Source organism: Mustela putorius, unplaced genomic scaffold (assembly GCF_011764305.1).
Source record: "Mustela putorius furo isolate JIRA1106 unplaced genomic scaffold, ASM1176430v1.1 tig00003983_pilon_pilon_pilon, whole genome shotgun sequence".
In the NCBI taxonomy this organism is placed as follows: Eukaryota; Metazoa; Chordata; class Mammalia; order Carnivora; family Mustelidae; genus Mustela; species Mustela putorius.
Window position 1 is genome coordinate 9,770,795 of NW_025422123.1, and position 22,650 is coordinate 9,793,444.

Genomic DNA, 22,650 nt, shown 5'->3' on the forward strand with positions numbered 1-22,650 from the left:
CACTCCTCTCCATCACACACACACACACACACACATACATACATACAATCACAGGCTACGCCTTGTCATCACACTTTGCCACCAGCTCGAGCTCTGTTCCTCCTCCTGTAGGCCTCCATATGTGACCCCCCTCCCTTGCACACCTACAGCACCACCCTGGGCCCTGGCTCAGGGCTCAGCCATGTCCTCCCTGCCCCCTCCTGCTCTAGGCACACTACCCTGCCAGCTGCAGCCACATGTCCCAGTGGGTCGATGATGGCGGCTACTATGATGGCATGAGCGTGGAGGCCCAGAGCAAGCACCTGGCCAAGCTCATCTCCAAGCGCTGTCCCAGCTGCCAGGCTCCCATTGAGAAGAACGAAGGGTGTCTGCAGTAAGAGGGGGTACTGCGGGCATTGAGGGGGGTTGGAGGGCATGGGACAAGGTGGGAGGCCTGGTGGTACGGGGGTAGGGGGCCCATGGGGTTCACCAGAGAGCTGAGCAGAGGACAGCAGTTACTTAGCCTGGTCCTGGTGCCCTCCAGTGACTCTTGCTCCTTAACACTCCTTCCCCTAGTTTTAAGTCTGCACCGCATGGGGCTGGGAAGCTTGGGTGCGCTCACTAGGGCTTGGTGAGGTTAGAGACTGTCAGGGCACAGAGGGGCCAGGGCAGGTTCGGTGGGGCATCCAGGTCTCATCCGGGGGCTCCCGGTATGGCCCTGACCCGGGGCAGAAGCCCTCTGACCAGCCAGCTTCCTCCATAGCATGACCTGTGCCAAATGCAACCATGGATTTTGCTGGCGCTGCCTCAAGTCCTGGAAGCCAAATCACAAAGACTACTACAATTGCTCTGCCATGGTAAGGGGCCAAGGCCAGGACCAGAGGGTCCCAGCACAGCCGGGATGGGATGTGGCTGCAGGCCCTGGGCAGAGATGGCTCTGTGTCCTGGGCAGCTGAATTGTTGGGACGGAGGCTCTGTGTGAAGACTGAAGCCACCTGGGCCGACACGTGCTGGGAGTTCTGTCCTGGGAGGGCTGTGCATTCCCAGAGGCACCAGGCCAGAGCCAAGCAGAGCCCATGCCTTGCATCAGAGCCCAGCACCCCTGCTTAGTAGGTGGCTTTGGGCTGGTTTCCATGCCCACACCTTGGCATCCTCCCCTGCAGAGGGGGAGAATTATGTGACCTACTTCCCAGAGTTAGGATTAGATGGAAAAGTCTGGGCGAAGTGCCTGAAGGTCTGTACGCAGGGTGCCTTCACCCCACCCTTCCCATCAAAGCACCCGAGTCCTCCCTCTCAACCCGTCCTTCCCAGGTTAGCAGAGCAGCTCGCCAGGAGAAGCGGTTTCAGGACTATAACGAGAGATGTACTTTCCATCACCAGGCACGGGTGAGCAGGGAGGGAACAGTTGCGTGGGTGAGGTCAGAGGGCTGGGGTGGAGGGTGGGGCAGGGGCTCCAGATCCCAATCCTGTGGGTGCCAAGTTGTTTTGAGCAGGCGGGGAGGGCTGCCTGTGGTGCTGATGCACCTCACCCCTGCACAGGAGTTCGCCCTGAGCCTGCGGAACCGCCTGTCTGCCATCCATGAGGTGCCGCCCCCCAGATCCTTCACCTTCCTCAGTGACGCCTGCCGGGGATTGGAGCAGGCCCGCAAGGTGGGGACAGGGGATGGAGGGAATGGGGTGGGGAGGGAGGCAGGGCTGAGGTTCAGCAAGGAAAGGGCTGACTTGGGCTCCCACAGGTGCTGGCCTATGCCTGTGTGTACAGCTTCTACAACCAGGACACGGAGCACATGGACGTGGTGGAGCAGCAGACTGAGAACCTGGAGCTGCATACCAACGCCCTGCAGATACTCCTTGGTGCGCCGGCACCCCACCATGACTCCTTCCCCACCCCCACTTCCCACCCCCACCCCCAGCATCCCCGCCCAGCAAACAGTGGCAAAACAGCCCCCCAGCCCAGCTACCCCATTGGGCGGTCCTCCACCTCCTCATTCATTCCAGCCTGATCACTACCAGCGATACTTCAGGTATGAAGGCATGGGGTGCTTGGCATGAGGTACCTAAGGGCGCAGGCCTTCACCTGCCCACTAGATTACCATCGCTCCCTGCACTGGGATGGAGGCCCCACAAGAATGAGTATCTAGTCTGGAGCCCTGCCTGGTAGGTGCGGATTGGACTTAGGTGGTAGAAGGAAGGAGTTGAAGGAAGCAAAGGAGGGAGGGAGCCCCTGTGGCTTTCCCCCTCTACAGAGGAGACGCTGCTGCGGTGTGGAGACCTGGGCTCGTCCCTGCGTCTGCTCCGCTCAGACTGCCTCAGCACGGGCCTGGAGCTGCTCCGGAGGATCCAGGAGAGGCAGCTGGCTATCCTGCAGCATTCTGCCCAGGTACGAGGCCGGCCTGGGGCCTCCTGGGTCTGGCACAGCCCCTGCCCTGGGGAGGAGGGGATCCAAAAGGAAAGGCAGCTGTTTGGAGACCTGGGCATGCACCCAGCTCCTAGGCCTAGCTGCTGGATGCGGCTGGGGCTCCGTTGTGCTACCCAATAGCCCACAGCAAGGATATTTGCTGTGATGCTCACTCATCAGAACCCCTGGGAACTTTTTAGTACTTCCCAAATGGGATGTTGGAATGGGGATCCACTGAGGTTCTTCCTGGCTCTAATACACTGATGTTAGTCTAAACGAGGAGTCCTGCTCTCGGGGAGCTCACAGAGGAGTAAATAACTTGGGCAGACAGGACAGGAATAGACACTGTTAGGTCCTAAAGCACGGAGATGGGGTGCCTCGCCGGCATGACCTGTGTCCTCGGAGACTGCCCAAGTTCTGTGACACGCAGACTTGGGGCCATGAAGTCTCAGGATGAGCGGGGGAGAGGAGGTGGGAGCACCTGAGCAAGGGGCCTGCAACTGGGAGGCCGGCAGAGAACGGTGGGTGAAGGAATGCTGGGCAGAGGTCCAGGTCCTCCTCTACTCTCCGACTTCCCACATCTCCCCGGCTCCTCGCCAGGACTTCCGGGTTGGTCTGCAGAGCCCATCGTTAGAGGCCCGAGAGGCAAAAGGATCCAACGTCCCTGGCAGTCAGTGAGTAGGGTGGGCGGAGTGGCCACAGGGGCCTGGGAGAGGTGTGGCTTCACGGGGCTGAGTGTGGCTCCCTCTCCCCAGGCCTCAGGGGTCCCCAGGGCTGGAGGTGGATGAGGAGGAGGAGGACGACGATGATGAGGATGATGTCCCTGAGTGGCAGCAGGACGAGTTTGATGAGGAGCTGGACAATGACAGCTTTTCCTATGACGAAGAGTCTGAAAACCTGGACCGAGACACTTTCTTCTTCGGTGATGAGGAAGAGGATTATGAGGCTTATGACTGAGGGGCAGGACACAGGGAACACCTGGAGCCACCCCAGAGTCCTGGGGGCTGAGGGGTGAGGTCGCCCCTTCCTGCTATCATTGGGGGAGGCGGTTCCCAGTGTCTGCAGTACCTTCTGTTTACTGAATAAACTTTTTTTTCCACGTACTTCTCTGGAAGCAGGCTGTGCAGCTGCATCCCCAAAGGCTAGTGTCAGCTCCCGGCTCCCTCTACATACCCCCAACCTTCATTCTTCACTTTACTTTTGGACCTCCAGACGTTTCTGTTCTCAGGAAGGCCCAAAGCAGACCCATTTGACCTAAGCTGACAAGGGGAAATGAAGGTTTCCAGGGCCCAGGGCCAGGTGCAGGCCTGCCCACTTGCCCCAGACCCTGTCCAGTGGTAGAGGAGGCCATGAAACACCCCTCCCCACCCCACCCTGGGCCAGCCTTCCTCCAAACTCTTGAACGTTCTTGGCAGGAGTCTGAGGGCATTAGGAAGTACTCTCTCTTGGGGCCTACAGAATGGTAATGGATCTCTCTACATCTTGAAGTGAAGCAGGAAAGAAAAGGATAATCCTGAGGACCTGTCCTGCCCCATCACTCCTATAGACAGAGGTAGAATTTTAAACATAACTTTTAATTTGGTACTGGGGTTGAGGTAGGAGGGGTATGAGGGCAGAGAAGAATTAACAAAGTGGAGTTAAGTCAAGCAGCTGGGGCAGGGGAGGCAGCCACCTGCTAGGGAAGGTCACCCTCAAAGTAGCGATCCAGCATGGCCTCCACCTCGCCCTCCTCGTAGTCCAACACCTGGAACCTCGAGCCGTCTGCCGCTCCCCGGATCATGGCTGAAAGCACTGGGAAGGAAGGGCGGAGGGAGGTGAAGCTCCCCGTCTCCACTCCCTTCCCTGTCCCTGTCCTGTTTCCAGGGTAGGCACTGTCCTCAGAGCCCCCTAGGGTTCGGTGTGCAGAAAGCTGGGGGGGAGGAGGGCCCACCCAGGGCTTGGAGCGCTCACCTCGGCCAGACTGTGGACGGAAGAGGCACAGGATCCGCTTGTTGAGGGCTACAGCCCGGCCCAGCTCATAGCCCACACCCAGCGACGGCTGGGTCACTTCGGCTACCACCACTAGGAAAAAACACAAGACTGAGGCTTGGTATCTGGGGCTTGTTAAGGGATGGATGACAGTGTCTCGGTGTGGTGAGGAGGGAACTCCCTTCCTGGTGTGGACCACAGGCCTGTCCAGGGGACCTAACAGGAATTTGTGGGCAGGAGGGGGAAGTGCTCACCATCTGCCTGCTGCAGCCAGGCCAGGTCCCGCTCATGGATGAGCCTGTCACCCCCAGCAACCTCTTCCCCTGTGGAGTAGGAAAGGCTGGTCAAGGCCAAGTATCTGCCTGCCTGGTCCTCAGCACTCATTACCTCTCCTCTACCCTTGCCGCCCCCAGCCCCCATATCTGCCCAGCGCAGGCGGGGTGGGGGGCAAGGCATGCTAAGTGACCTCCGAGGACCCACCAAAAACTAAGGCTCCAGGGAAAAGATGAAATGGAATAGCCACAAGAAAACTTCCAGGAGGGATGTGATTAGGGTCGGATGAGGGATACAGAGGAGACTACAGGAAGGACTATACCTCACTGTGGGTCAGGGATCAGAGATGGCGAGGAGGACGACTAGCCTCCTGGGGTGCAGGGTGGAAATGGCAGGCAGAAGCAGGAGACTGGCCGGGCAAACAAAGGCTGAACAACCAGAGCCCAACTCCGGCTTCGGCGGGTGCCGGCATCGGCATCGGCTGAGAGCTTGATAGGACTCCTGGCTGCTCTACCAGCTTTCCAGGCAATGGTGAGCCCCACCAAACTTTGATACAATGCACGACCAATAGGAGGGGTTGGGAAGGAGGGTAGAGAAGAGGTGCTCTTACGGGGGTCAGAGGTGCTCTCAGTCCTGGCTTGGAGAAATGTTACTGCCTGAATCCGAAGAAAGTCTCTGGAGAGCTTGTTAAAAATACATTGGAAGCCTTCACCCCAGACTGCTGTGAGCCAGCATTGTGAACAAGTTCCCTCAGACTACATTGGAGCACACTGAAGTTCCAGAACCAGTGGGTGGGGGGTGTGTGGAAGGGACATGCCCTGAAACCAAAGAATCTTAAGCCTCCGGGCCCGGCACTCACACAGGCCCTTTCCAGTGCCCTAGCAATTTTGTTCGGTGATTTCACCCAATAAGGGAGCAGAAGGCAGGCAGAGGACAGAGCACAAGCTGACATGGGCCAACTCCTGCGCGCCCCACTCCCAGGTGGGATAGGTGTGGCCTTCCTCAGGCACTCCTGGCTGTCCTAAACTAAGGGAAGGAAACACAAATGGTGAACTAATAGGGACCCCAGTCCTGCAGGGCAGGAGTCTCCCCTCAGTTTACCAATGTCTTAGTGATTCACAAGAAAAAAGCATTCAAATCAATAACTTAACTTCTGGAGACCCATAACTCAATTTTCTGGAGCCCGAGCAGCACCCTCCCCTCCACAGCCATGTGGGAGACAAAGGTAAAGGAAATGTTGGTAAAAATTAAATGTCCTTATAATCTGCAGTCCACTGGCAAGTACTTGAGGCAGGCGGAGTATAACGTTTCTCCAGGAATCTCCCAACAGTCTCAATGCTCTGCTACAGGGGAAAACCACCTTAGGCTGACAATGACTTTGGTATCTTCCTCAGCATGTCAAAGTCCTCTTGGACACCTTCCTTTTTCCTTATCTTCTCCAACTCTCAAGTCTATAATCCGCCATTCCTCACAACCCCAGGGCAGCAGCTCCTTCTGTCCACCGGTCCTGTCCCTGCACTCTAATAAAATCACCTTTTTGCACCAGAGACATTTCAAGAATTCTTTCTTGGCTGCGGGCTCTGGACTCCAACCTCACCAACATTCCAAAAACTATATCACACCTTTTTAAACAGTTCTCCAAAATTGCCTTAGATCCCACAAATCCTGGATCCGCTCCTGGGTCTGCCGAGGGGGAAGCACTTCCAAGGTTTTCCGAGTAGAAGCGCAAGAGTTCTAGGCACAACTTTCCAAACTAGAAGAGTCGCGGAGATTCCAGACCAAAAATGATCAAAACCACGCTTTAGAAAGACCCAGCAGCCAGGAAGTTAGCAGCCTGATGAGAGGGCGTGAGAGAGATGGTGGTCGGGTCCGTGAGGTCCAAGAGAGGGCGGATACCTTGACCGCCAAGGGGGAAGCAGGAGGATAAGCTTTGTCTTAGGTGGGGGAGCAGGTGCGGGAAGGTGAAGCGGGAACTGCCGCAGCCCCGTTCACGCGCATTCTGCTCCTCCCTGCTCGGTCCCTGGAAAGAGGGGGAGAAAGTTCTCCAGGAATGACTCAAGTCACGAGAACTGAATGCGGAAACCCGGCTCCCGCCAGCAAGCTCACTGGGACCCCCGCTGTCCGAGTCCCGGCTCCCTTTCCCGGCTGGGCGGGGTTGGGGAGGGGGGAGTGTAATCTCGGTACCGGGGCGGGACCGGCCCGCCTCACCGCGCCCCGCCGCCCGCCTCACCGCGCCCCGCCGCCCGCCTCACCGCGCCCCGCCGCCCGCCTCACCGCGCCCCGCCGCCCGCCTCACCGCGCCCCGCCGCCCGCCTCACCGCGCGCTCCCAGTTCGGCGGCCGCCACGTGCTCCGTGAGCACCGCCCCGAAGCGCCGCAACCGCGACACGATCCGCCCGTACAGCGCCCGGTCCTCGCGCCCGCCGCGGACGCTTCCGCAGAAGTACAGGGCCCGGCGGCCGGGCTGGCCCGGCTGGCCCGGCTCCCCGCTTTCCCGCGCTCCGGCCGCCGCCGCCGCCATCCCGCCGCCGCCGCCGCTGCCGCCGCTCCCCTCTTCGCGCCAGGGGGCGCCCGCTCGCGACCACGTGACCCGCCCGGCCCCGGGACGCCGCTTTGGGTCCTCAGAGGCTGCTCCAGCGAGTGGCGGGCGAGGTGGGAGCACGACGTTAGCCTCCGGACGCTGACGACGGCGCGACTGGAAACCCACCCGCTCCCCGGCTTCGTCCCTGCGGCTGGTCGCCCACAGCCCACCCGCTCCTGCGCCCCCGGCCCGGCGTGGCGTCCCCCATCTCAGCTAGACGCGGGGACATCCTGTGGTGACTCCAGCTCCTCCTCCTCTCCCTTTACGCAGCCACGCTGGCTCTCCTCGAGCATGCTGGCCGTGCCCTTTACCTTTGCTGTAGCCTGGAACCGTCTTTTCCAGGTAGCCCCCTGGAGCACTCCCTCACCTCTCCCGTCTTCACAGGTCACCGTCCCTGACCATCCTGTTCAACACGGCAGCCCCCTGTTCCCAGTCCTCCCTGTTGCCCTCCTCCGCCTTACCTTCTATCCTTCTTCCTGACACACTGATTAATTTTGTTGGTTGTCTTTCTATACCCAGTAGAATGTGAGTTCCCAGGAGGGCAGGAGCTTTTCTCCGTTTTGTTCACTGCTAGATCCCTAGCTTCTAGAACTGTGCTGGACACACTGGGACTAGTTATCAAATATTTGTTGAATGAATGAGTGAGTTCAGATGAGAAGTTCTATTTGTCAGCAGCACTTTGTCATCTGCTCAGCCCTATAGTAGGCTGATAGAAGCAGGCTCTTCAGGGAGGTTGGCGGACACAACGTTGTTCGCTGGTCATAATGATGATTTCCCGCTCATTAGGTAATGGAAAAACACAAACTTAGGACAAAAAATCAAATGGAGCAAGAGTACTGGGTGGAAACTGAGTCACGACACCCCAATCCCGTTCGCTGGAAGAAAGCTCTGTCGTGCTGACTTCCGAATTCTTCTGAATGATAACTATAAAATACCAAGGAATGGGGTTACAGGGCTGACACAGTAATTTTTAAGATGCAGTGACTTTTGGCTCAGGTCATGATCTCCAGGTCGTGGGATCGGGCCTCGCTTGTTCGAGCACTCTCTCGCTCTCTCAAATAAATAAATAAATCTTAAAATATAAAAATAAAAATAAATAAGTAATGCAAAGGCACAGGGGGGCCTGGAGGACTCAGTTGGAAGAGCATTCGACTCTTGATCTCAGGTTGTGAGTTCGAGCCCCATGTTGGGTGTAGAGGTTACCTAAATAAATAAGTAAACCTAAAAAAAAAAAAAAATGCAAAGACACAAAGAGAAAGCAGAGATTTTTATGCTATCTCTGTCCTCTGGTGGGCCCAGCCACAGGTACATAGACCGTGGGGCAAATATGTGCAGAGCCATCGGCTAGTGCCCCAGGCACCCTCACCCGCTTGCTCACTCTTTCAAATAAGTAAAAATATTTAAGAAAAAGTAAAAAATAAAAGATTTATTTATTTATCTTGGGAGGGGTGGGGGGGCAGAGGGAGAGGAAGAGAGAGAATCTTAAGCAGGCTCCATGCCCAGCACTTGGCCTGACTTGCAGCTCTATCTCACAACCCTGAGATCATGACCTGAGCCAAAATCAAGCGCCTGTAGCTTAACCGACTGGGCCACCCAGGTGCCCTACCCACAATTCCATTTAAATGATCTGCTTTCTGTCCTCCAAATAGGACTTTTCTGGACATTTCACTTAAATGGAATCATTTAGGGGTGTCTGGGTGGCTTAGTGGGTTAAGGCCTCTGCCTTCTGCTCAGGTCATGATCTCAGGGTCTTAGGATCCAGCCCTGCATCAGGCTCTCTGCTCAGCCGGGAGCCTGCTTCCCTTCCTCTCTCTCTGCCTGCCTCTCTGCCTACTTGTGATCTCTCTCTCTTTCTCTCTCTTTAAAATAAATAACATCTTTAATAAATAAATAAAATCTTTAAAAAAATGGGATCATTTAACATCAATTTTCACAAAATATTATTAAATTTTACATGTACAATTGACAGAATGTATTAATATGTGTTATACTTCATAAAGCTGTTTTTTATTTTTATTTTATTTTTTAAGATTTTATTTGACAGAGAAAGTGAGAGAGGGAACACAAGCAGGGGAAGGGGCAGAGGGAGAGGGAGAAGCAGATTCCCCGCTGAGCAAACAGGCCGTTGTAGGGCTCCAGCACTCAAACCCAGGACCCTGGGATCATGACCTTAGTCAAAGGCAAATGCTTAACGACTGAGCTACCCAGGCACCCTATAAAGCTGTTTTTTAAAGAGTAAAATTAAAGCAGGGGAAATAGTAGATAATGTAATGTAATGAGACTCAACAATTATCAATTTATGACCAATCTAATTTCATCTATGTATCCATATCCAATTGCCTTGCTCTACTGTTTTGATACTAATTCAAGATTGAATTTTTTTGGTAAATATTTTAATATGTGCCTTTAAAAGATACTCTTACTTTTATTTTATTATTTTTTAAAGATTTTATTTATTTATTTGAGAGAGAGAGAGTGAGCAGGAGGGAGAGGAAGAGAATGCAAAGCAAACTCTCCACTGAGCCTGACAGGGGCTCGATCTCTGAATGCTGAGATCATGACCTGAGCTGAAACCAAGAGTCACACACTTAACTGACTGAGCCACCCAGCTGCCCCAAGATACACTTAAAATAAAGAGGCACCTGGTTGGCTCAGTGGGTTAAGGCCTCTGTCTTTGATCCCAGAGTCCTGGGATTGAGCCCCACGTCTGGTTCATCGGGGAGCCTGCCTGCCTCTCTGCCTACTGGTGATTTTGGTCTGTCAAATAAATAAATAAAATCTCAAAAAAAAAAAAAAAGTAACCAAAATACCATTATCCCAGCTAAAATACTTAATAAGATTTTTTAACATCAACAAGTATTCAACTATGGTTCAAATCTCCAATTGTCTTAAAAATGTTGTGTTTGTTTACAGTTCATTTGTTTAAGAGCAGAAGCCATGGTGTGCCTATAGGTGGCTCAGTCAATTAACTGTCTGCCTTGGGCTTGGGTCATGATCCCAGTTCTCCCTGCTTGGTGGGGAATCTGCTTCTCCCTCTGCCTCTCCCCCTGCTTGTGCTCTTTCTCTCTCAGTCAAATAAAGAAAGAAATAAAAATCTTTAAAAGAAAAAAAAGGAATGGAAACAGATCTTCAGCCACCGAGAAGTTTCCATGTGCCCCATCCCAGTCACAGCCTCCTTATTTTCCTCCAAAAGTACACGCTGCCCATACATTTATAGTAACGACCAAAATTGGGCATAAATAAACTTCTTTATGGTTTTATCACCCAAATGTGCATTCCTGGTCCTACAGTTTAAACAGATTCATTTTTTTAGTATTTTCAAAAGTCTCTTTTAATATCCAGCTTTGAGGAAGTTTTTTTTGTTTTGTTTTGTTTTGTTTTGTTTTGAAGCATTTGTTTTGTGTGAGACACTCAGTGGACACTAGAGGAACTACAAAAAGGAATAAAGCCTGAGTCTTTATACCGGTCTGGGGAAGGGCCAGCCTTGGCTCTAGAGTCGAGGTCAATTTAATGCCAAGCAGCGACATACAAAGTGTTGAGCAATTCAAAGAAAGCAGAAATCAGGCCTGTGGGGCATGCCTTCCCGTTTATCCTCACACTGGTACTGGTTAATACCCAGATCAAACAAACACCTGCTTCTTCACCAAGAGGGAATAGTAGGGACCAGATTTACCCTCCCATGTTTTGTGTTCATTTATTTTTCAAATGTGATCCTGCTTTCTCAGATATGTTGTGGAGAAAGCAGGGTTGAGAATCTTTGCTCTAATATATATTGTATCCACCTTACCTGAGTATGTTCTCAGTCCCCTTCCTCCCTCCCCTCTTTCCTCCTTTCCTCCCTTCCTTCCAGCAAGCTCTCTGCCCAGTGGGGCCTGAACTCCCGACCTTGAGATTAAGAGTCACATGCTCTGCCCACAGAGCCAGCCAGGTAGGGCCCTCTGACTCTTATTTCCTCACCATCCTAGTTGCTATGATGTTTTCTTACGATGGGGATTTTGTGCAGGGAGGGAGCATCTGAACTCTTCATCTGCTGTTCAGTGTCAGGCATCTGCGAGAGGCCAAAATGGGGAGTTCAGCCTAGTGTTCAAGTTCAGATTTTTTTGTGAATAATTATGAATTTAAAAACTTTATAAAATTTAGCAAGTATGAGTAAAGTTTGGAGAATGGTATATCATATATCCTTGTGTTTACTACTCAGGGTTATCAAATCTTAAAATCTTGTTATATGTATTTCAGATCTATCTATACATTCTATATATCATAATATCTATTGTAAATATCTGTTATTTTATTTTTTTTTAAGATTTTTTTTTTTCTCTTTTTAAAGATCCCATCCATTTTACTTGATAGAGAGATCACAAGTAGGCAAAGAGGCAGGCAGAGATAGAGGCGGGAAGCAGGCTCCCCGCCAAGCAGAGAGCCTGATGTGGGGCTCGACCCTAGGACCTTGAGATCACGACTGGAGCCTAACGCAGAGGCCCTAACCCACTGAGCCACCCATGTGTCCCATTTTTTTTTTTTAAAGATTTTTATTTAGTTATTTGACAGAGATCACAAGTGGCAGAGAGGCAGGCAGAGAGAGAGGAGGAAGCAGGCTCCCCACTGAGCACAGAGCCTGATGTGGGGCTCAATTCCAGGACCCCAGGATCACAACCCGAGCTGAAAGAAGAGGCTTTAACACACTGAGCCACCCAGGCACCCCGATATCTGTTATTTTAATAATAGATTTATATGTATATAAAATCTATCTATAATAGATATCCATGTATCCAGCAGATATCATATCTAAAATAAATATAATAGATAATAGATTACTTATATGTAATTGTCTATACACGCATACACTAGATCAAACTGGTTGGTTATATTGGTAGTTTTCAGATCTTTTTCTTTATTTTTTTCCCACTTGTTAATTACTGAGGTAATTTTTTTGAAATCTCCCTTTGACAGTGTACTTAAATTTTTTCCTTGTAATTTTACCTATTTTCATTTTGTATTCTGAGACTATTATTATGTGTGTACAAGTTTAGAATTTTTATATGTTCTTAGTTGTATACATTTTGTCCTCATGATGTGATCCACTTTTCCCCCAATAAATCCTTTTAGACTTACATGTTTTTACATCTTCAGTTTTAACATTTTTGTCTCTTAAGCAGCTTATACCTGCATTTTAACAAACCTGATACTCTATCAATGAATTTCTTCCATTTATATTTATTGTGATTACTAACATATTTGGATATTTTCCTATTATCCTCTTTCGTGCTTTATATTTGCCATGCTTTTCCTTGCTCTTTCTGTTGTTTGTCACGCTTTTTCCCCCACTGTGGTTTAAAAATTTTTTTCTTTGGCATTGCATTAGTGTTAGGTGTACAACATAATGACTTGATATAAGTGTGTGTTGTGAAATGATTGCCACAGTAAGTTTAGTTAACACACATCACCACATAATTACAAATATTTTTTCTTGTGATGAAAAGTTTTATGATCTCCTCTCTTAGCATCTTTCAAATATACAGTGAAGTATTATTAACTATAGTCACTATGCTGTACCTTACATCCCCAGGACTTGTTTATCTTATAACTGGAAATTTGTACCTCTTGACCACTTTCTTCCACTTTGCACAATGTCCCTCCTACCTTGACTCTTGTAACTCCCAATCTGGCTTCTGTGTTTATGAGCTTGTTTTTGTTTTTTTTTTTTTTTTTTTTTTTTTTTTCTTAAGATTGAACATAGCCATTCTAAGAAGCACCAGGTGACATATCATTGTGAGTTTTTTAAAGATTTTTTTCCACTTTTAAAAAAATTTTTTATAAACATACAATATATTTTTATCCCCAAGGGTACAGGTCTGTGAATCGCCAGGTTTACACACTTCACAGCACTCACCATAGCACATACCCTCCCCAATGTCCATAACCCCACCCCCCTCTCCCAACCCCCCTCTCCCCAGCAACCCTCAGTTTGTTTTGTGAGATTAAGAGTCACTTATGGTTTGTCTCCCTCCTATAAAGATTTTTTTTTTAAAGTAATCTCTACACCCAGCATGGGCCTTGAAACTACAACCCAGAGATCAAGAGTTGCACACTCTACCAACTGATAGACTGCCAGGCACCCCAAAGATTTTATTTTTAAGTAAGCTCTATACCCAATGTGGGGCTCAAACTTACAACCCTGAGATGGAGAGTTGTATGCTCCACTGACTGAACCAGCCAGGCGCCCCATCACTGTGGTTCTGATTTGCATTTTCCTAATGATTAGTAACATTGAGCACCTTTTCACATTCCTGTTGGCCATTTGTATGTCTTCTTTGGAAATATATCTGTTCAGGGCCTTTGCCTGTTTTTAGTTGGATTATTTGTGGTTTTTTGTGTGTGCTATTGAGTTATATGAGTTCTTTATATATTTTGGGTATTAACCCCTTATCAGATATATGATTTACAAACTTTTTTTCCCATGCCATAGGTTGTCTTTTCATTTTTCTGATTGGGGGTTGGGGGTTGGTTTTTTTGTTTTTGTTTTTGTTTTTTGCTGTGCAGAAGCTTTTTAGTTTGATGTAGTCCCACTTGTTTATTTATTCTTGTTGTTTACTGTATTTTATGTGTCATATTAAAAAAAAATCATTGCCAATAACCATACAAAGGAGCTTTTCCCCTATGTTTTCTTCTAGGAGTTTCATGGTTTCAGGTCTGACATTAGTGTCAGACATGGTTAGGGGTCCTCCAATTAGAGGCGCACCTGTGTGGCTCAGTTGGTTAAACATCCCACTCATAGTTTTGGCTCAGGTTGTGATGCCAGGGTCATGGAATTGAGTCCCATGTTGGGCTCCTTGTGCAGCACGGAGTCTGCTAGAGATTTTCTTTTTCTCTCTTCCTCTACCCCTGCCCCTGCTTGCATGCACACTCTCTCTCACTCTCTCATATAAATAAATCTTTTTTTTTTTTAAGATTTTATTTATTTGTTAGAGAAAGGGAGAGAAAGAGAGAGCACAAGAACAGGCAGGCAGACTGGTAGGCAGAGGCAGAGGGAGAAGCAGGTTCCCTGCCGAGCAGAGAGCCCGATGTGAGACTCCATCCCAGACCACTGGGATCATGACCTGAGCCGAAGGCAGCCGCTTAACCAACTGAGCCACCCAGGCGTCCCTCTAATATAAATAAATCTTAAAAAAAAAAAAAAATAGAAAAGAGGGATACCTGGGTGGCTCAGTCCGTTAAGCATCTGCCTTTGGCTCAGGTCATGATCCCAGGGTTCTGGAATCGAGTCCCACATCAGGCTCCCTGCTCAGTGGGGAGCCTGCTTCTCCTTCTGCCTGCTGCTCGCCCTACTTGTGCTCTTTCTCTCATTCTGACAAATAAATAAATAAAATCTTAAAAAAATAAAACAGACAGAAAACTAAAAATAAAAATTAATCCAATTCGAGTTAATTTTTGTGAGTGGTATAAAATAGGGATTTAGTTTTGTTTTTTTTTTTCTTTTACATGTGAATATCCAGTTTTCCCAGAACTGTTTATTGAAGACACTGTCTTTTAAAAAATTTGTTATTTTATTACTTTTTAAAGATTTTATTTATTTATTTGACAGAGAGAGAGACGGTGAGAGAGGAAACACAAGCAAGGGGAGTGGGAGAGGGAGAAGCAGGCTTCCCGCAGAGCAGGGATCCTAATGCAGGGTTGGATCCCAGAACCCTGGGACTGTGACCTGAGCCGAAGGCAGACACTTAACGACCCAGCCACTCAGGCACCCCTCAAAATTTTTTGAATTGAAGTATAGTTGACCCACACTGTTACATTAGTGTCAGGCATACCACATAGTGATTGGACGAGTCTAGATGTATGTTCAGAAGTGTAGCCTCCCTCTGTCACCACACAGCACTGTTACAGTACCATTGACTGTACTCCCTATGCTCTTCCTTTCATCCCCATGACTTCCTCCATAACTAGAAGACTGTATCTCCCACTCCCCTTCACCCATTTTGTCCACCCTCCTACCACCTCCTCCTACCTCCTCTCAGCAGCCATGCTTACTATCTTATTTAGGAGTCTGTTTCTCTTTTATTGTGGGTTTTTTTTTTTTGTATTTGTTTGTTTTGCATTTCACATATAAATGAAATCATACAGTATATGTGTTTCTCTGTCTGACTTATTCTACTTAGCATAATGCCCTCTAGCTCCATCCATGTGGTCACGAGTGGCAAGATCTCATTCTTTTTTGTGGCTGAGTAAGAGCCCACTGTCTCTATACACCACATCTTCTTTATCCATTCTTGTATCAATGGACACTTGGGTTGCTTCCATATCTTGGCTATTGTGAATAAAGCTGCAGTGAACTACAGGGGTGCTTCTGTCTTTCTAAATTAGTGTTTTCATTTTCTTCAGGTTAATACCCAGAAATGGAATTACTGGATCATATGATACCTCTATTTTTAGGGTTTGTGGTTTTTTAAGATTTTATTTATTTATTTGAGAGAAAGTGGAGGAGTGCACAAGCAGAGGGAGGAGCAGAGGAGACGGGGATGGGAGGGAGAAAGAATCCCAAGCAGACTCTGAGCTTAGCTTGGAGCCAGATAAGGGGCTCAATTTCATGACCCAGAGATCATGACCTGAGCTGAAACCATGAGTGAGACACAAGTGGCTGAGCCACCCAGGCGCCCCTGACTGACTTATTTCTCTTAGCATAATACTCTCTAGCTCCTTCCACATTGTTGCAAATGGCAAGATTTCATTCTTTTTAAACATTTGATTTTTAAGTAATCTCTACACCCAGCGTGGGACTTGAACTTATAACCCCCAGATCAAGAGTCTGCATGCTCTAGTGACTGAACTAGCCAGGTGCCCCTATTTTTAGTTTTTTTTTTTTTTTTTAAAGGAGCCTCCACACTGTTTTCCACAGTGTTTGCACCAATTTACATTCCCACCAACAATATGAGAAGGTTCTCTTTTCTCCACATCCTTGCCAAGACTTGCTATTTTTTGTCTTTTTGAGACTAGCCATTCTGATAGGTATGGGGTGATATCTCATTGTGGTTTTGGTTTGCATTTCCCTGATGATTAGTGATGTTAAGTATCTTTTCATGATCCATCGGTCATCTTTATGGAAGAAATTGTCTTTTCTTCACTGAATATCCTTGGCTCCCTTGTCAAATATTAGTAGGACTTATATGTATGGGTTTTTGTGCTCTTGGTTCTGTTTCACTGGTTATATGTCTGTTTTTATGCTGGTACCATACTGTTTTGATACTCTAGCTTTATAACATAGCTTGAAATCAGAAGGTGTGATGCTTCCCACTTTATTCTTCCTTCTCAGAATTGCTTTAGTTATTCAGAGTCTTTGTGGTTCTATATAAATCTTAGGGTTTTTTTTTTCTACTTCTGTAAAAATGTCATTGGAATCTTGATAAGGATTTCATTGAATCTATAGATGGCTTTGGGTACTATGTGTGGTACATTTTCTTGTACCTATTGGCTATTTGTATGTCTTTTTTGGAAAAATGTCTATTTAGATCCTCTGCCCATTTTTATTTATTTATTTTTTAAAGAATTTATTTATTTATTTGACAAAGAGAGATCACAAGTAGGCAGAGAGGCAGGCAGAGAGAGAGAGAGGAGGAAGTCGGCTCCCTGCTGAGCAGAGAGCCTGATGCGGGACTCGATCCCAGGACCCTGGGATCATGACCTGAGCCGAAGGCAGTGGCTTAACCCACTGAGCCACCCAGGTGCCCCCTTCTTCCCATATTTAAAGTGGACTGTACTCCCCCCCTCCGCATTGAATTGTATGAGTCCTTTATGTATTTCAGATATTAACCCTTTAACAGATTTATGACTTGCAAGCATTTTTCTCCCATTCCATAACTTGCCTTCTCATTTTACTGGTTTCCTTTGTTGTTGAGCCTCACCTGTTTAACAAGCAGAAACCTGGGCAGGAAATATGAAGCAACGATGTTTGAACATTGGCCATCAGACAGTGTAGGACAGGGATCCCCCCACCCCCCAGACTAAAAACAGCCAGGTGAGCTTTTGTTTACCACGCCCACATATTACCTGCAGGTTTTCTGGGTTTCCAGGTTGAGCCCAGCTGTCTCCTGGAGCTGAGGAGGCAGACTGGGGAGTCCAAGGAGGCCAAGGTAGCTGGTGTATGGAACAGAGCACAGGACAGAAGAGAGAGCTTTGGAATCTTCAGAGTGATCTCTGTGAGGGCCGGCTGCGGACTGATCAGCACAGGTGTGTGAGGAAACTTGCTGTAGCAGGAAAAGAGCTACCTGAAAGTAGCCAAGTGAACAATTTCCATAGCTCACACAGCAATGCAAAAAGTGCATGTTCCCTCCAGTCAATGTAGGAAAACCTCATAATTCATGAGGCATGAGGTAAGATATGCTGGTCTTTTGCCTCAGGGGTGGGGAAAATTATCTCTAGACTAGAAGCTATTAGGTTCCACCTAATAAAACTTAACGAGTAAGCCTTAATGGATCAAACTGTTTCTGAGTAAATTAGTTGCATTCTAGAACAAAGCTTAAGAATATTTGCTAAAATACAAAAATATTGTATACAAACAAAAACACAAACCCAACAAAGTAAAATTCGCACTATTTGGCATCCAGTAAAAAAAAAAAAAAATTATGGTATGGAAAGAAGCAGAAAAATATGACCCAGAGTGAGAAGAAGGATCAATTGAAAGTGGTCTAGAAAGTATTCAGATAATAAAGTTTGTAGGCAGGTACATTAACATGGTTATTATAAGTATTCCGTATGCTTAAGAAGTTAGAAGAAAAATTGAACATGAAAGATTTTTGAAAGACCCAGATTGTGGGGCGCCTGGGTGGTGTAGTCAGTTAAGCATCTGACTCTTGGTTTTGGCTCAGGTCATGATCTTAGGGCTGTGAGATAGAGCCCTATATTGGGCTCCACACCCAGTGTGGGGTCTGCCTGTGACTCTCCCTTTCTTCCACTGCCCCTCCCCTGGATCATACACACACACTCTCTCAAAAATAAGTCAATCTTAAAAAAAAAAAAAAGACAGATTAAATTTCTAGAGATGTAAACTAGAATGAAAAATACATCAGATGGGATTAATACCAGCTCAGTTGCTCTAAAAGATAAAATTAATGAACTTTAATTCTTATCAGTAGACACTATGTAAAACAAAACACAGTAAGAAAAAAAGACTGGGGAGAAAAGGAACAAAGCATCGGTGAGCTGTGGAAAACTTCAAGTGGATAATTGGAGTCCTGAAGGAAAGGGAAGGCAGAAAAAATATTTGAGAAAATAATGCCTGAAATTTTTCCAAACTTGATGACATATAATTTCACAGCTACAAGAGCTACAAACCCTAAGCACAAGAAACATGGAAAACAACAATAACAGCAACACTACATTCAGGAGCCTGAGTGTCTCAGTGGGTTAAGCCTCTGCCTTTAGCTTAGGTCATGATCTCAGGATCCTGGGATCAAGCCCCACTTGCTCGCTCGCTCAGGCTCTCTGCTCAGCAGGGAGCCTGCTTCTCCCTCTCTCTCTGCCTGCTGCTCTGCCTACTTGTGATCTCTCTGTGTCAGATAAATAAATAAAATCTTTAAAAAAAACAACAACCCAACAACCAACCAAACAAACAAAAACTATGTCAACTCACATCATACCCAAATAGCTTTAAAACTGGGATAGAGAGAAAATCTTTAAAGTAGCCATAGGAGCAATGGATATTACATACAGAGAAACAAAGGTAAGGATAATTGCTGATTTCTCATCAGAAACAATACAAGCTAGAGTGACAATCTTATAGTTCTGGGGACAAAATTGTCAACCTAGTATCCCAACTCAGTACTCAGATTAGACTGTGTTCTCCAGTGATTTCCTGTCTGAAGGTCTAGTTCCCCTGACATTGACTCTGAGATGGAGAGGATCATACAAGAAATTGACCGGGAAGTATTCTCAAGATCAACATCAGTAGAGGAGTGAAGAGAGCAGGACAATAGAAGTCCTGGCTGACCATAGCAGGAGTTTTGAAAATGGATGTCCCTTCAGAAGTATCCCGAGATGGGGTGAGGGGGCCAGACCTTTGTCCTCACAGGCTGATGATCATCGGTTGGATATGGATCGTGCCAGAAAGGGCTCATGATATTGAGGGGCAGCATTCTTGGCCAGGGGCAATTTCCAGAGAGGGAGTCAGCTCAGAGCACTCAGACTTTAGCACCCAAGGCAGCTAAAGGAATGAGTATCTCAATTCTGGAGGGGGATCTGGATGGCTCGTGACATTTTCCATTACACTTCCAAAAACCAAGTGTAGAAAATCCAGTCTTCTTAGCATGGCTCACAGGGCCCTATGTAATCTTGAGTATGTCTACCCCCAGCTTACCTCATGCCCTCTTCTCAGCTTGGAAGTCTCTCCCACCCTCTGGCCTGACCCCTCTTGTCTGTTGCAAAACTTCTAATCCTTCAACTTACGGTGGAATTCACCTCCTCTGAGTGGTCTTGCTGACTCAGTGGTCCTTCCTCCCGGCATCGTGGTTAGGAGCGTGGACTGTGAAGCCAGAGTTCGAACCAGTTCTGCCACTTGCTAGCTGTGTAACCCAAGGCAAATTACTCAACCTTTCTGTACCTCAGTTTCCTCCTCTATAAATTGGGTGTAATATTAGTACTGCTGCATCCCAAGGTTGTTATGAGGATTAAATGAGTTAATAGGTGTAAAGTTAGAATAGTGTCTGGCAAGAATAAATGGTTGCCATTTGTCATTGCTATGGAGGCCTCTATGCATTTGTGGAAGGCACAAAGGATGAGAGAGACAAAGTGTAAAGTGCGTTCAGAGAATGTTGAGTAATTAAACTGGTCAAAAGGGTGGTAATAGTCTTTATATGGTATTATTACCATGTTGGGAAGAATTTTTAATGTTACAGTAAACAGTGTGCATTTTGGGCGCCTGGGTAGTTCAGTTGGTTAAGCATCTGCCTTCGGTTCAGGTCATGATCCCAGGGTCCTGGTATGGAGTCCTGCATCAGGCTCCCTGCTCAGTGGGCAGTCTGCATCCCCCTCTCCCTCTGCCCCTCCTCCCCACCCCACCCCTACTTGTACTCTGCTTCCTCTCATGTTCTCTCAAATACATAAATAAAATCTTTTTTTTTTAAAGAGTGCATCTTGGGACGCCTGGGTGGCTCACTTGGTTAGGCATCTGCCTTTGGATCAGGTCATGATCTCCAGATTCTGGGATCAAGCCCCATGTCTCCCTCCCTGCTCAGTGGGCAATCAGCCTGTCCCTCTGCCCCTCCCTCTGCTGCCCCTCCCCCATGCTCCTGAGCGCATGCTCTCTCTCTCTCTCTCTTGCTCGCTCTAAAATAAATAAATAAATAAAAGCTTGTAAAAACTAAAAATAAAAAGAGTAAGTACATCTTACTTGTAATCAGTAAGAAACAATGACAAAATTTGCCAATAAATGGAAAGAAGGGCCAAAGACAGGAACAGGTTGAACCAGGAGGTAAGGCCTATGTGTGGGGAGGTGAGTTCTAGGCAAGGGATGTGTGAGAAGAAATAGGGGACGGAGAGACGCCTGGGTGGCCCAGTCGTTAAGCATCAGTCTTGGCTCAGGACATGAACCCCAGGGTCTTGGGATGGAGCCCCACATTGGGCTCCCTGTACCGTGAGAAGCCTGCTTCTTCCTCTCCCACTCCCCCTGCTTGTGTTCCTTCTCTCGCTGTGTCTCTGTCAACTAAATAAACGAAATCTTCAAAAAGACAAAAACAAACAAACAAACAACAACAACAACAAAACCCTCCTTTCCCCAGGTGAGGGAAAGGAGTTTACAGGAAAGTAGTATGAGCACATGGAAGGTGCAGTGGGGCAACCATTTCAGGCTGACAGAGACAGGTAAGGAGTGACAGGGACATGTTGGGAGGGAAGAAGATAAGGGATGATCAAGACAGATGAGGTTTGTGGGGACAGATAAGGAGGGATGGGGTCCTGCCGGAGTGAGAGGTGGCGGTCAAGTGAATGGCGAAACCAGCGAGGAGAACCGAAGAGCTGGAGTGGGACCATCTGAAGGAGAACCCTAAGGCTGCAGGAGTGGAGAGAGGAGCGGAGTGAAATGTGATGTCAGAGAAAGGGCGGTGATGTAAGAGCCAGGCGGTGGGGCGGTGATGTCAGGGTTGGTGCTGATGCTGGCGGCGCAGTGCATTGTGGGCAGCTCCCCGCTCCGCCGCTGCCTCCGCCGTCGCCCGAGGAGAATCGGGGCCGGGCCGGGCCGGGCGGGGATGATCCCGGGCGGGAGGCCGCCGCCGCCGCCACCGCCGCCGGAGGGAGCGGGCAGCCCCGCGCCGCACTGAGCCGCCCCCGCCCCCGCCCCGCCCCGGCCCCGGGGGATGCGCCGCCCCGAGCCGCTGCCTCCGCCGCCGCAGCCGCAGCCGCAGCGGGCACAGAGCAGGTGAGGCGGGGCGGGGCCGGCGGCAGGCCGGCGGGGTCGGGGCGTGGGCTTCCCTGCGGGCTCCGCGGGCCTCGGGCCCGGCTCGCCTCCCAGCGCAGCCTTCCCCAGCTCCCCCTCCCTGGGCCGTGTCCGCCGGAGCCGGGACGCCCGCCGCTGGCCTACACAGCCTGGGCCGCATCCCGAGGCCTGGAACGGCTCCCTGCCCCCCGCCCCCTCCCCCCAGCCCCAGCACACACACTCGCCCTCGCCAGCCAGCCCCCCACGGCCTCTGCCCCTCGCTTCTCACCGCTGCCCCTGTCCCCACGGCTTCACCCTGCTGTCACCCTGACAAGCCTTCCCAGCTGCCTCCATAACCTCTCTCCCTCGTCCTCACTCCCTCCGTCCCTGAGGCCGGTTGCCTTACCTACTTCCTCACCCCTTGAGCAGTGCCAAGAAGCCCCTCCCGGGGACCTGCCACTCCCTCACCTGTCATCAGGATCGTTGCTCATTGCCTGCTTCCCCCTTACCCACCCCCCTCCACGGATCCCGTCACCACCTACCCCCCTCAATCCCTTCCCTTCGCCTCTGCCTTCTTCCTCGGCTCTTTTCACCTGTTCCCACTACCCCTCACTGGGTTCCTTCACCTCTCCTTACCTGCGCTCCCAGACACCTGGCTCACACCTTGCATAGTTACACATCAACACCTCTACTCACACACCATGATGAGCTCCCTCCCTCCCTGTGTCTCCCTGTCTCCCCATCCCCCCCCCACAACTGGCCCCACACTGTTTGACAGACACTTATAAAAACCTCTTCCACAAACCCCCTCCCATGGCACACCCATACCTCCACATACTCAAAGGGTCCTGAGGAGGCAGTAATGGGACAGCTAAGTTCCTTGTGGTCTGTCGTCCAGCCCAGTCTAAGCTGAGGGCAGTCCTCTGAGGCAGAGAGTGAGGATGGTGGACAGGAAGAGGCTGGGAACCCCGATTTAGCCTTTGGCCACCACTCTCTTTTCCCACCCCACCTGTTCCTTCTAGGCTTGTCCATCTTGAAACTGGTTGCTACATCCCAA

The 22,650-nt window shown here is 49.1% G+C and overlaps 3 protein-coding genes across 9 annotated transcripts in view; 2 read left to right on the forward strand and 1 right to left on the reverse strand.

The window, feature by feature from the left end:
* The window catches only part of CUL9 (cullin 9), a 37,227-nt gene extending 33,747 nt beyond the window's left edge, over positions 1–3,480 (forward strand). For 2 of the 5 annotated variants that reach the window (XM_013062062.2, XM_013062064.2), the window contains exons 34-41: positions 210–373; positions 743–836; positions 1,291–1,365; positions 1,519–1,629; positions 1,716–1,833; positions 2,226–2,359; positions 2,978–3,051; positions 3,133–3,480. In XM_013062062.2, the coding sequence (XP_012917516.1) occupies positions 210–373; positions 743–836; positions 1,291–1,365; positions 1,519–1,629; positions 1,716–1,833; positions 2,226–2,359; positions 2,978–3,051; positions 3,133–3,334 (972 nt within the window). In that variant the 3' untranslated portion in view covers positions 3,335–3,480. Of the gene's footprint in view, positions 1–209; positions 384–742; positions 837–1,290; positions 1,366–1,518; positions 1,630–1,715; positions 1,834–1,977; positions 2,360–2,977; positions 3,052–3,132 lie in introns of those variants that run through there. The other 3 variants (XR_006604140.1, XM_045071250.1, XR_006604141.1) reach the window with 3 other exon arrangements.
* A 450-nt stretch (positions 3,481–3,930) lies between these two features.
* On the reverse strand, positions 3,931–7,172 carry DNPH1 (2'-deoxynucleoside 5'-phosphate N-hydrolase 1). Of its 2 annotated transcripts, XM_045071251.1 has the most exons (4): positions 6,937–7,170; positions 4,600–4,668; positions 4,328–4,438; positions 3,931–4,168 (listed from the first exon to the last, which is right to left on the reverse strand). In XM_045071251.1, exons 1-4 carry the CDS (start codon positions 7,136–7,138, stop codon positions 4,053–4,055), a joined length of 498 nt encoding a protein of 165 aa, XP_044927186.1. In that variant the 5' UTR covers positions 7,139–7,170; the 3' UTR covers positions 3,931–4,052. The 2 variants fall into 2 exon arrangements, with proteins under 2 accessions (XP_044927186.1, XP_044927187.1); XM_045071252.1 differs by lacking the exon at positions 4,600–4,668 and having other exon boundaries at positions 6,937–7,172.
* A 14,369-nt stretch (positions 7,173–21,541) lies between these two features.
* TTBK1 (tau tubulin kinase 1) overlaps positions 21,542–22,650 on the forward strand; it is a 40,175-nt gene continuing 39,066 nt past the window's right edge. For both annotated transcript variants that reach the window (XM_045071175.1, XM_045071176.1), the window contains exon 1: positions 21,542–21,596. The gene's annotated coding sequence lies outside the window, so the exon portion shown is untranslated. The remainder of the gene's footprint in view (positions 21,597–22,650) is intronic.

Excerpts from the sequence above, each read along its gene's own strand:
- DNPH1 (XM_045071251.1), bottom strand. The coding sequence starts at position 7,138 with ATGGCGGCGGCGGCGGCCGGAGCGCGGGAAAGCGGGGAGCCGGGCCAG. Across the intron at positions 4,669-6,936 it reads CGCCGAACTGGGAGCGCGCG|GGGAAGAGGTTGCTGGGGGT; the intron begins GTGAGGCGGGCG and ends CCTACTCCACAG. Across the intron at positions 4,169-4,327 it reads CCGTCCACAGTCTGGCCGAG|TGCTTTCAGCCATGATCCGG; the intron begins GTGAGCGCTCCA and ends CTTCCTTCCCAG.